The 14,461-nt window shown below is 34.4% G+C and overlaps 1 protein-coding gene across 1 annotated transcript in view; it reads right to left on the bottom strand.

Annotated features, from left to right (window-relative positions):
• Nucleotides 1-14,461, bottom strand: part of EPC2 (enhancer of polycomb homolog 2) — a 117,924-nt gene that overhangs the window by 19,721 nt on the left and 83,742 nt on the right. The window contains 4 exon segments of the mRNA XM_038565163.1: nucleotides 1,597-1,788; nucleotides 3,990-4,122; nucleotides 5,118-5,266; nucleotides 12,491-12,697. Coding sequence (XP_038421091.1) covers nucleotides 1,597-1,788; nucleotides 3,990-4,122; nucleotides 5,118-5,266; nucleotides 12,491-12,697 — 681 coding nt within the window.

Genomic DNA, 14,461 nt, shown 5'->3' with positions numbered 1-14,461 from the left:
TAGGCTCTCCTGAGTACCACCAATATAAGGCTATTATTGATACATAATAATCCATGTCATACCCTTACTTAAAATTCTTTAATAATGCTTCAGAATATATAATGTAGATAAAAGCCATTTGCCACCTGGCTACTACTACTCCAAGTATCATCCTGTTCAGCCTCTCTTCCCTTTTGCATTCTATGCTCCAGCAATGCTGAACTGCTAGCAGTTCTCATTCATATGCTGTTTCCTCTGCCTAGAGCCTATCCCTACTTCTTGTATATGGAAAACTACTATTTGTTAGGACATTATTTTCCTCATTTCTTCAAAATGGCCATATCCCATGGCTCTTCAAAGCACTGAGTCTAACTGGATTTTCCTTTGACAAAAGTAATGAATTATTTCATTTAGTGCTTTTTAAGAGTGTACTAAATTAGACATATCTTTGTGCATTTGTTACAATCCAGATGAATGCTAAAATATTATCTGGGATAGAAAAACTAAATTAGTGATAGAAGAGTAAAAAAATATGTAATATAGCAAAAGGGGACCCATTTCACAATTTCATATAAACTCTAGATTTTAAGTAGTTATAACCATAAACTATTTTATAGATAATCTTGCTTCCAGGCATATCTGTAATACTGGTTTAAAAAGTTTTTTCTTTTAAAGCAATGAAGCAAAAATGTTAAAATAAAATAACATGTATTTGTTGCAGCATCTCTTTAGGTTGCCTATACCATATGAAAAAGAAAAAAGAAAAGGGTATTGCTAGATGAGGTGCTAAGTATAAATATGTATCTTTTAAAATTGATCCTTTAATATACAAAGGTCCTGTTTTAAAAATAGCACTTGTCAAAGTAAAATTAAGATTTTAAAACTGCAAACATTTTGCTATTAACTGTTGCAATATAAACCAAAGAATTATCTTCACAATTTATAATTTGAATAACTTCTTATAAATCTTCAAAATTAAATGGTTATTGCCAAAGTAGCAAAATTTACATTAAAAGTTGTAGAATAGAGCAGCCCTGGTGGCGCAGCGGTTTAGCGCCGCCTTCAGTCCAGGGCGTAATCCTGGAGACCTAGGATCGAGTCCCACGTCAGGCTCCCTCCCTGCATGGAGCCTGCTTCTCCCTCTGCCTGTGTCTCTGCCTCTCTCTCTGTGTCTCTATGAATAAATAAATAAAATCTTTAAAAAAAAAAAAAAGTAGAATAAAATGCTAGTGGAATATGGCAAAAAGAAAAAGGGAATTATTATTGGTGAATATTTATATAATTATGTATTAACTATTTTAAAAGACCATAATCCATTTCTAATAATCTACCTTAAATACAGAGGGAAAGAATACTAACATTCATTTTTATATAAGGGAAAACTGAAAACCGCCTAAATGCTCCACAGAGAATAAATTCTACCCAACTGATAGAAAATAATGCAAAATAAATACCATTTCAGTGGCCACATAAATAATGTGGAAAATGTATATATATATATGCTATATAACATTAGGTGAAGAAAGTTAAGACTCAAAATTAAGAGGTTATGTTTTAAAATATAGCAATATAAAAGACTAAAAGGAAATGTCTTTAAAATAGTTTTAAAACAAGCACCTGTGGAAATTCATCTTCATCTGAGCTGTGAAAGTCATATTGCTTAATGTCACTCTTATTGATCACAGGCAATGTCTCAGGAGTGGGTTGCTGAGATGTTATCAAAGCCTCTGCTTTAGGCTTCTTTGGGTACTTCTTCTTTTGACGAACCACATCAGAAGCCTCTTCTTTCAAAGACAAATGATGAGGGTGCTGTTTACATGACGATTTTTCCCCCAAAAGGAAGAAATGAAAATCATTTTAGAAATCATGAAAAACTAAACTGCTCTTTGAAAAACATACATTTTTACCCAGGAGGTGATTTTATTTACTGTTTTTAATATGCAAAAACTATGTGATCATAAATTGAAAAAGGTTTTACTTTTTGCAAGTTATGATTAAAAATCATAATGGTACTTAATTTGCTTTTTATTGCTATTTTTACTTAAACTAAGATATTAGTGATTTTTAAAAATTGCTCTATTATTATGCAATCCAGCATTTAACAGTACTTCAATTTTTATTTAAATTCACTGTATTAATAATTAATGACTATTTTTAAAGTAATTTGATTTAGATAAATTCATTGATTTATTTCTACACTTATTTCCAATTTTTAAAAATGTCTACAGCTGGTACATTTTTGGAGAAAAATAAGTTTATTAACTAGAAAAAAAGCTTACTTTTTTTAGAATGCACAATTACTGCTTCAACCGAACAATAATCAAACTGTTCTCAAGTACCCCAGAGTTGTGACAGCACTTGAGAGGCCATTTGGCAGGAGACTAATGGGGAGGGTTTCCAGCCCCACCTTGCTCTCAACTCCTCAGCCAAGAAGCTCTAATCTGTTTTAACATAACGGTATTTCTTTTAATAAGTAGGGATCTACTGCTTAAAATGTTTGAAAATGATTGTTCTAAAAAAAAAAAAAAGAAAATGATTGTTCTAAGCACCAAAGTACAAGCAATATGAAAGTGAAAAAATAATTAGGAAGTTCTACATTTTCCCATGTAGTCCACATTTCTGTTAAAACTACCGCAGGGTCAAGAATGGTACACACAATGAAAATGCTGCTTACTTAGTGATATAGCTGGGTTTCACACAATGGATATAGCTAGGACGTCAAAAAGAAAATCCCTACCTCATTCTTAGAAACTACCTATATTTTAAGGTGGGATGTATGACTAAGTAAATAAGGTTAACTGTGTTTAATGGGGTAGAGCAACAATGGATGCAACTGTATCTCTAACACTAGTAAACAGGGTGAGCATTTACATTTATAGATGGTCTGAAATAAGAATCAACGAACGTATAATAAAGGCTGAGTCTGTCAGTTTTTTCTGGTTGAGATTTCATTTCTAGGCCTACCAATCATATACCTGGAAAAAGCACTGGTTTATATAAAATGGATTTTAAAAAATAACTTAGAAAATTACATGTATTGCACTGGTAAATTTTTGGCTATAGAGGCAAGTATGATTTTAAAAGAATCAGGTAGATGGGCTAGATGCCTGTGATGAATAAGAAAGAACTTTGGTGTTTGAATTGACATCAGTTGAATAAAAGGAGGAGTCTTGCCGCTCCATATTCTTCTTTGACCTTTAAGAATAAACCCACAGAAAGTAAGAATTGTGTACATTTTTAAAAGATGAATTTTCCACAAACACCCTATGTTGCTTTTTAAATCTTGCTACAAAGTAAAGCTCTATTGTCTAAATACTCAATCAATACCTATTATTTAAATTTAAGCTCCTTAGAGGTTTTATTAACTTTTGTATTTCTCAACTGAATATTTTAATTAATGTACCAAGTGAACACTGAATAAATACAATTCCTTTAAATCTAAGAGACCAAAATAATCATGTAGTCTGGCTCTTTCTATTAGGAAGAAAACAGGATCTGGAAGTTACAGGACTTCTTCAAATCACTCCAACTGGACAGCAGTTGATAAATGCTGGTTCTGGAAGTGATGATGAAAATAAGAATAACTTCAAATATCTCAGTGAATAAAGCTTTAATAGTAGATTTTGATGCCTACCACTACAATGCAGGATTTGCTTAGGCTAATGATACGTAAACTTTAATTTATCGATATTCTGTAGGAAAGCAGATGGCATAGTGAAAAGCACATGGTTTTTGGTGTTAGTTAGACCTGGACCTAAACCTTGAATCAGCCACTTATCAGCTATCTCATCTAGAAGTCACACAGAGGTAAAATCTATGTCAAAGGGCTGCTGTAAGGATTAATGAGTTAATATGTATGTAAAAATTCCTAGCAAAGTGCTTGGCAAATAGTAAAAACAACGCATGTTAATTATGTTTTTCTTTAACCAAATTATACTAAAGGTAACTGATGAAACCAGTAATTGTCTGATCATTATTACCATATGTGCTTCTCCCCAGAGGATATTCACCTTAGTTTTACATTCTTGGACTTTGTGATGATTTCCATTGTGAAGAGTTGCTGGAGTGGCATATAACTCTTTGTCTGATCTATTGATTTTCACTTCATTAAGGATTTCACCACCATAGTCTCCCAAGTGATATCTTGGAAAGGTAACAAAACGTAAGAAAACGTTTTATAGTTCAAAAATAAAACCAATGATATCTCAGTGAAATAGAACACAACTAATCAAATAGAGCCAACAATTTATCAGATTATTCTTAAAAGAGAAAATTTATGGGAATAAAGAAGTTCATATTTGCGATTTGGTGAAAACAAACAACCAAAAAACACAAAAAATCTCTAAGGGACACAGAAGACCAATTTCTCATTTATTCAATGTTTTCAAACACTGGGAAATGATGTTTAGAATGCTTACCTCAGGAATCACATAAAATTCTGTTCGGTTTAGTATAGTTTAATCATGTAGCTATGCAGGACAATGACTATTGCATTAGAGGACACTTTTTTTTTTTTTTTTTTTTTTAAGATTTATCCATTCTAAAGAGAGTGTATGCAGACAGGGGAAAGGGAGGACTCTCAGAGGGACGGGGACAGGGAACATCTTCAGCAGATTCTCGCTAAGCATGGAGTCCTCCACTGAGGGGGGCTCTATCCCAGGACCCTGAGATTATGGCCTGGAGCTGAAATCAAGAGTTGGATGCTTAACTGCCTGAGCCACCCAGGCACCCCATAGAGAACACATTTTTTAAATGTGTTGAAACAAAACATGCTTTCTACCTAGTCAGAAATAAAGTCCTTTATAATATTCATTTCCCTCAAATTTTAATAGAAAGTTTAATAATAAAAATGGACAGAATGATCCCTAGGTTCTTTTCTAAATAAGATTCAATGATTCTTTAAAACAATGACGTATATTAGAGGATCTATACATATTATACACCAAAACATTCCTCAAACTTGTAATTCAAACTGATAATCTAGTTTTTAAAAAAACTAGCAACACAAGAATTCTTAAAAAAAAAATGTAGGTTTTGTTTGAGAATCTATTTCAATTGTTTTAAAGCTAGGCAACAAATCATATTTTGTCCATCATCTGGCTATTGCTGCAATTAGTATATAACAGTAGCAATGTTACCTTTTTTCCACAACTTCTAAGGTTAAGTGCAATAATTCTCGTTTTGTTTTCTCTCTTCTCTTAATCATTTCCAAAATTGTTATGGCTCTACTAAACTCTCGTCTCAATTTCAGCATCTTTTCATAAGAGGCTTCATCATTCTTACGATTCTATTGAAAGTAATTTTAAAAGAATAAACAATTAATCCAGTTATCCACATTTCCATTTTCATTCACCAAATCTTAGGAGACCCAAACATGTTCCATAAAATGTTAAATGTAAAAATGCTTTAAAAATTATGTTAAACAGCAACTACATAAGACAACCTATCTACTTAACTCTGAAAATAGAAATTTAAGCAAATAGTTCTTAAATATTGAAAAAAAATGTTGCCTACTGTTGAAAAGATGGGATAATAGAAGGGATCATTCCAATGTAAAGAAATATTTAAAAGTTTGCCTGAAACAAAACTGAATGTATCAGAAAATGTAATCCATTTAAATTGATGCAGGGTATTTTCCAGTGACGAGAGAAACAGTCCTGTCAAATCAAGGTTACCTAAAAATAGCCAAATTAGGTCTCTATCCATCCATCCAGCTCTGTAATTGTGGGATGAAAGGGTCAATAACACAATGTAAACACTTACAATGACAAGCAAAATTTCACTTCACAAACTTAGATATAAAACTGAAAGTGGGATATAAAGCATCTCAAGGAATGGGATTATTATGTTTCAAAGTAATAACACCTCACTGCAGGGTAGAAACAAGTGAAAACTCTGCATTTCAGAGTATTGTTAAGATATTCCCATTCTGAAGCTTAAGATTTAATTTGAACAACTCAGAGTGAAAGTCCTGCTTAATAACTAGAGAAGGCTCAGTTGTAATTAGCAGCACCTATTTGCATACGAAAGTTACTGTGAATATATTTTGTTTAATCAAATAACCACAGAATATTTTTATTAGGCATGAAACTATTTGTTTAAAAACAGACCATTAAAAAAAATAAAAAATAAAAAAAATAAAAAATAAAAAATAAAAACAGACCATTACCACCTCTCATTCTATGAATCCAGACTGACTGCACTTAAGCAATCTTTCCATCCTTGAGTTAATAATGCAATTGTACTACAGGGTATTTACTCAAATGATACAAAAACAGTGATTCAAAGGGGCGCATGCATCCCAATGTTTATAGCAGCAGTATTCACAACAGCCAAAATATGGAAAGAGCCCAAATGTCCATAGACTGATGAATGGATAAAGAAGATTGTGTGTGGGGGCAGCCCTGGTGGCTCAGCGGTTTGAGCACCATCTGCAGCCCGGGGCCTGATCCTAGAGACCCAGGATGGAGTCCCACGTCGGGCTCCCTGTATGGAGCCTGCTTCTCCCTCTGCCTGTGTCTCTGCCTCTTTCTCTCATCTCTGTGTATTCTCATGAATAATTAAATAAAATCTTTTAAAAAAAAGAAGATTGTATGTGTATATATTGACTATGGAAAATTAGTCATAAAAAAGAATGAAATCTTGCCATTTGCAATTGCAAGGATGGAACTAGAATGTATTATGCTAAGCAAAATAAGTCAGAGAGAGAAAAATACCATAGGATTTCACTCATGTGGAATTGAAGAAACAAAACAGATGAACACAGAGGAAGGGAAGGAAAAATAAAAAAACCAACAGAGTGCCAAACCATGGAGACTCTTAACAATAGGGAACAAACAGGGTTGCTGGAGGGGAGGTAGGTGGGGGAATGGGGTAAATGGATAAGGGGCATTAAGGAGGGCACTTGTGAAGAGCACCGGGTGTTATACATGTAAATGATGAATCCCTAAATTCTACTCATGAAACTAATACTACAGTATATTGTTAACTAACCAGAATTTAAATAAAATCTTGAAAGAAAAAAAAATCTTGAAAGAAAAAAAAACCAATATATTACAGAGATGACTGCTAAGGACACAAACTCTGCAGGAATAAAAGAGATTGTCACTTCATCAAGCAAGGATCACAAATATTTGGTGTGCTTACTGAGAACAAAGCAGATATGGAACATGCTCTAGAAGATACATTCTATGACCATTTGAACAGTTAAAGAAATAAGGATTTATGAACATATCCTAATTGATTTGATGTGAAAAATTACTTATAAATTTTTTTTTTACACTTATAAATATTAACCAAGGGCAGCCCCAATGGCCCAGCGGTTTAGCACCGCCTTCAGCCCGGGATGTGACCCTGGAGACCCGGGATCGAGTCCCATGTCGGGCTTCCTGCATGGAGCCTGCTTCTCCCTCTGCCTGTGTCTCTGCCTCTCTCTCTCTCTCTCTCTCTCTGTGTCTGTCATGAATAAATAAATAAAATCTTAAAAAAAAATATTAACCAAACCTTTTGTATTGTCCCTCTCTTTTATTATCAAAATAAAGTATGCTAAAAGTAGTTTAAAAATGAATGCAATAGGACATTAAAAGGAACCTGAAGCCAGGTTTCATATTGAAAGATTATAAAGGAGAAAATAAAACCTGAGAAAGATTCTCCTTTTTCTTAAAATGCTGTTATTAATTCTTTTACGTTATCAAATGGAAATTAATCCCCCCCCCACCATACTATGTGACAAAAGGCAAAATGTAAAATACGGTTTTTAACAAAAAAAAAATTTTTTTTTGGCCATCAGGCAGCAATAATACCTTCCAACTGAAAAAAAAAAATTAACATTACCAAGAGCAACTATTAGAATGTCCCCTGTACAGAGTACTGCACATGTTCTCTACCCTCAAAAGGCTTAAAGTCTAAAGATTAATTTCCTTTTGATAAGGTAGAAGAATGACTTACACAGCATTTTAAAATACAGGCATGTAGTACCTTAAAAGAACTTAGTTTAGGTTGTATTTTATAGGTGATAATTAATTTTCAAATATAAGAAACTACACCTAAAAGTCTAACAAGGACATACAAATTCAAAGATGAATAATGACACAAAGTTACATACCAGCTGAACAATATTCAAAAGTGCACCAGAACCTATTAAAATGAATCCTCTCTTCGCTAAGTGTTTCTTATGGATTACATGTTTCTGCCCTGTCTTTACTAGTCATTTCCTGCTCTCTTTAGGCCCAAATAAATAACTACCCTTCCTAATTTTTCCTTTTTACTAGTCCTGTCCTTTCTATTCTTTTTTTTTTTAACTTTTTATTTTGAAATAATTTCAGATTTACACGAAGTTTTAACAAATTCCTATATATCCTCATCCAGACTGCCCAAATGTTGTTATTTTACATTTGCTTTATCTGTCTCAATGTATGTATATCTATTATTTAGTCTGTACTATGACAGACACTATTTGTGTCCCCTGAAAATTCATGTTGAAACTCCAAGTCCTCAATGTGATAAAGGCAGTTAGGTCATCAGGGGTGGAGTCCTCACAAATGGATTTGTACTCTTATGAAAGAGATCCCAGAGAGCTTTCTTGCCCCTTCTCCTATGTGAGGACACAGCAAGATGACTTATGGACCAGGAAGTAGGCCCTCACCAGACACTGAGTCTGCTGGTACCTGTATCTCAGACCTCCTAGCCTCTAGACCTGTGACAGATAAATACTGTTTAAACCACTCAATCTCTGGTACAGCCAAAATGGACTAAGACAGATATACATGAATATATACAAATACACACAGATATGTAAAACGGTCATATTTTTAAATTTTTTTGAGATTAGTTGAATATATACTGCCCCATCATCCCTAAGCACTTTAATATGGACTTTCTAGAAACAATGATACTCTTCTTATAGTATCAAAATCAGGAAATATTGACTTTATTCATATTTCACTGATTGCCCTAATATCCTTTATAGCAACGAATACAATTGTTAAACATATTTTTATGTTATGTAATTATTGCCATAAAGGACATTAACGGGACAATAATTTTTATTAAATTCACTTAAAACAGCAACTTTTTTCCTGGTCTAGGATCTGATTCAGGATCACAACTGCACTTAATTGTCATGCACCACCTGAGCTGAAACTAAGAGTCAGCTGCTTAACTGACTGTGCCACCCAGGCACCCCATGATCTCAACATTTTTGAAGAACAGAGGCCACTTATTTTTGTAGGGTGCTCCTCTACTTGGTTTCTTCAATGTTTTTCCACAATTCAGGTTATGTATTCTTAACAGGATTATCACAGAAGTGATACTGTATCCCTCTCTTATATTAAGAATTAAACGAGGGATCCCTGGGTGGCGCAGCGGTTTAGCACCTGCCTTTGGCCCAGGGCGCAATCCTGGAGACCTGGAATCGAATCCCACGTTGGGCTCCCGGTGCATGGAGCCTGCTTCTCCCTCTGCCTGTGTCTCTGCCAACTCTCTCTCTCTGTGACTATCATAAATTAAAAAAAAAAAAAAAAGAATTAAACGCTACCTATTTGTCTGATTACTCTTGATGATAACTTTGATCACTCAATTAAGATGGTGTCTGTCAGGTTTCTTCAGTCAAATAACCTTTTTTAAAAAAGATTTTATTTATTTATTCATGAGCGACACGGAGAGAGAGAGAGAGAGGCAGAGATACAGGTAGAGGGAGAAGCAGGCTCCATGCAGGGAGCCCGATGCCCTGAGCCGAAGGCAGACGCTCAACCACGGAGCCACCCAGGAGTCCCAGTCAAATAACTTTTTAATTAAAAAAGTATGTTGTAGGATTATATACTTGTTTCTCATTAAATTTCCTCCCATTAGTTTAATACCCACTGATTCTAACTTTTGCCTGAAAAAATTGACAAATGGTGATTTTCAAACTTCCTCATTCCACTGACACTTAGAAGTTAAAATTCTACTGTAAGAGAAAAGTGTTCTCTTCTCTTTTATCAATCTCTTTAACCTACCAATCTTCCTTCCACCCATCCATCCATCCATATTAGTATGGACTCACGGGTTACTTATACTCCAGATGTTATTCATTACTCTATTTATCCCTCTCAGCAAACAGAGCTAGGAAATATAACTGTAATATATGTGTGTACATATACATGCACAGATCTGTATCTATTTCTAACTCTATAAATATAAAAACAGTGAGTTCATACTGACATCTTTTCTATGCTTTTAAGATGGCCCTATTCTTGTTTTCAAATCCACTCACTTCCTTTACTCTTCCTCACAGTGGTCTCTACCCTGGATCAACTCTTCTTTTTCCCAGTTACAGTTTTCTCTCTATTCCCATATTATACTTCTGATCTACTGCCAAATCTCTAGGGAAGTGGTTCTCAATCTGCTGCACCTTTTTTTTTTTTTTACCTTTTATTTTTTCAAACTGCTGCACTTTAGAATTAACTATAGATCTTTTTAAAACCAAGTATCCTTGATTGTTTTGAAGAACAATCTTCATAGGAGATTGTTCTAAGGAGCCAGATTGAGACCCACTACCCTGTGTTCCCTCTCCTGTCGATCTCATTTTTTCTGGGCCACACAGAAGGGAGAGAGAAAGCACAGATGTTAACAGTTGTGTCTATGGGGTTAAACATATTAAACACACATGCTGATTCAAGACTTCTTCCCAATCAGTGGTTTCAGACATGCTGGTGCCTTAAGACGGTCTCATTTAAGAATGTCCTTAAGTACTTAAGCATTCACAAATGAAATATTAGTTTAGTTTCAGAAGTCCACTATTTTTGCACCTTTGTATCTAGCTATACACGGGTTTTCTATTTTGTGGAAACAGAAAAGGAAGTAGAGAGCCTTTGTTAGCTGTATTCATTTTTGCATATCCCAAAGCTTGCTCACCTCTGGAACATGTAGGGGTATTCACTATTGAATGCTTTCCCAACTTTTTCATTTTGAAACACATAAACATTTCTAAACAGCACTGGTATGCATGAAAGGGAAGTAGTAGGTCCCACAACTGAAAACAGAGAGGAATAAAAAAACTACTAGAAAAGAAAATGTAGCACTCTGCAGAGGAAGGTGAAAATAACAGATAAGAGAAAGGGTAGGAATCAGAGAGTCAGGAAAAAGTGGTGCTAGTTATTGCACAGTGGTGAAGCACCTAAATATATGAACCCATTCTAGCAATTCTCAATATACACTGCGTAGAAAACAGTGATTTAACCTACTGAAGAATAAAATCAATGTAAATATTTAGAATATTGCTTACGTGTCAATAAATACTGCTTAATTTTAATTACGTCAGACCCACTCACTAAAAGAAGCCAAATAGTATTCTTCCTTCAAAGACATTGCTAAAAGTCTATGTTTTGCAATATATCTGAATCAATTATATTTCTTTTAAAAAGCAGTTGGTAGTTCAGATTTTTCAATGGTTCAGATAAACTTCTTCATGTCCAACTGCCTATATTTACAAACTTATTTTAGTCTTTTTTAAGCAAGACGTTAAATCTTCACAAAGAATCTTAGATTTCCTTAGCTAAGAACTAAAACCAATTTGAAACCTTAGCCTGGGTTAGAGAATGTCATCTACTCTTGAGAAATCCAAGAAAGACTTACAGAAAATAGTTGTTTGCCAGTAGGAGAATTTCTCCTAAAATATACTATTCCTGGCAGCTGTTATGCTTCACAGCTGTTATATTAACAACTGACAAGGACAAGCTTTTAATGTTAGGAGAAACAGGAATCTGCAGAAAATGCTTTGCCTCCAAATCAGAATTCCTTATAATTTTACATTTATATGTTCCAATTTTTTTTGTGTTAGAAAATGTGTTACTATGCATGGTGTTTGGAAGACAGTGAATACCTCCTATGAAATAATACCTTCCGCTATACCATATCATTCCACAACATGAGACCCTGTTTCTTACTTAAAATTCTGGCTCACACTGCTTCTGAAAGGCAGATGGGGACAGGTTCATCAATTTGAAATCTGACACAACAGGACAACTCAGAAAAGAAGAAAAACATTCCACTGTTACTTTTGACTATTGGCAGAACAGGCTTGAAAATGAACCTTTCCCTACTTCTCCATGACACCATAGTAGCTAGAGGCAGTAGAGTCCATTTTATTTGCAAGAATTAGAATATGGTTTTAAAGAAGCTATAAGCTCTTAAGCTTCACAAACAAGAGGATATGTATAGAATGTATATACAATGTACTGAAGAACTCAAATTTCTGAGGTACATAAAGATACATAATTCCTTTTACCACTTCAATCATAAGTCTCAAATGGTATAAGCAGTAGACTTATAAAGGGCATGGGTATTAGGTATTATACCAATAGAAGCCAACCAATACAAGATACTGAAGAGCAGGATTTCTAACCTCAGGTTCAACAACATTATGAGCTTCCGTGTATATCAAGGTATTCAAAATTATTTGTCATTAGCAGAAAAAAAAATTGGTCTTAAATACTATGAAGGTACACTCAATTAAATCTAATTTGCACATTACCTTTCGAGTTTGCATTTTCTCTGTTCTCCTCCGAAAGGCAACATAAGGGTCATTGTTGGTAGAGCCGTCCCTTTTCTCTTGTTTTATCTGAGGAATGAGGGACGGTCCCCTGCAGTTTTTACGTTTTCTTACCCAGTAGTCATACACAGCTTTAATAAGGTAATCATCTTCGTTTAGCAGCAGTTTTGCTTCCTGAAGTGTTACAAGCTAAATGAAAAACACAAATTATCATTAACTGTGACGTTTGAAAAATAGAAATCCAGGTTACTATGCCTACAGAAAAAAATGTGTGATCAGTCTAACAATTATGATCAGACATGATGGCAGAAAACACAATTCAATCTGACAGAGGATTTACTAATAAGGAGATGTATCCAAAAATTTATATTTTGCTCTGAGAGGTAGTAAGTACAACTTAGTAGTTTAGAAGACTAAATGAACAACAGTTGGGAAGACTGCATAGATTTATGCTTTAGTTAAGTCTTGGACTAGAAAATATCTATGGTCCACCAAAATTCTGATATTCTGTAATTCTACACATTTAAAGATCTACTAGTTTTCAACTTTTTGTGCTTTTGTTCTTCAACAGAAACTAGAAGATACAGAAAGGTTTTTTCTATCTCCCTATAAAATGAAAGATGATTATTCTCTAATATACTGCAACGAATATAACAAGTTTATTATTTTTAAAGATTTTATTTATTTATTCATGACAGACACACATAGAGAGGCAGAGACACAGGCAGAGGGAGAAGCAGGCTCCCTGCAAGGAGCTCGATGTGGGACTCCCGGATCCCAGATCCCAGGATCATGGCCTGAGCCAAAGGCAGACACTCAACCACTGAGCCACCCAGGAGTCTCAACAAGTTTCTTTTGAAACTATAAAAGAACTCTTCTTGCAAAATAGTAAGCATATTTCTAGAAGTTTCAACACTACACAATTTTGGATTTCTTGTACTAATTAATAAAGGCAATTCCTCTACCCAAACTGGTTAAATACTAGAGAATCCTTGTTCTCAACACTCATTCTGCTGACACTGTTATGTCTGGGACAGTGACTCTAGGATGGTTCCTCTAGAATCTCTCACATTGATATCTCAGGGATCTAATTCTCCTTTATCAATGAAGTCAATATAATGTTGACCTATCTCAAACCAAGGTTTGTAAAAATTTGCTTGGTCACATCTAATTTTTTACTGCTTGTGAAGATCAAATAGACTGATCAGCTTTAGCAGGATGGATTATGGGTTATCCATATCCATTTACAGTGAACTCTAGAAAAAGATTATAGAGTTTTAACGGCTGGAAAACCTCAATGAAGTGCTCTTATTTACTTTTATCATTTTGGAGATGAAGATTCATTTTCAAAACAAGTTCTTCCCTAGCAAATGTTTTCCTAAAACTTGGAAATTAAGGGAAAAATTTTCTCACTGAAACATAGGAATTGATCTGAGGGTTGTATGAAGTCTACTGAAGATAGCATGATTCACCGAAGAGATTTCTGATATCTGATTTCTCATATGGGTATAACTTCATGGAATAAATGCAATGATCATTTGGATTTCCAGTCCTATGATGTTGATTACCAGGGCTAATTAGTTGGTTTCTTACTATAATTAGGCTGCCAAGATTGGCCGCAGGAAAAGAATACACTGACAATGTCAATTCAAGTATTCCAGTCCATGTAATGATTACATTTAGTGCCATAAAATTGTATGTGGTCACACTTTGGCTTACTCAATGTCTCAGTCAAGTCACCTTAAATGCACCTAAGAGGCTGAGTAACGTGGTCTTTAAAGTAGGGGGCCAAAGCCTAGATGGAGACCAAACCAAAAGAACCAGTATTTCCACATCAACTTTAAATGGACACCTTTGTTTGCTGAAATTCTCTGGAATAGTCCAAAGTCTACATGCCAGTGGTAGAGTTAGAACCAAGCTTTCTGGATCTACTAAAATTTGACCTCATGCTTA

This window comes from Canis lupus, chromosome 19, assembly GCF_011100685.1.
Source record: "Canis lupus familiaris isolate Mischka breed German Shepherd chromosome 19, alternate assembly UU_Cfam_GSD_1.0, whole genome shotgun sequence".
NCBI lineage: Eukaryota > Metazoa > Chordata > Mammalia > Carnivora > Canidae > Canis > Canis lupus.
Note: the sequence above shows the minus strand (reverse complement) of the source record. Positions and strands in the feature narration are given on the sequence as shown.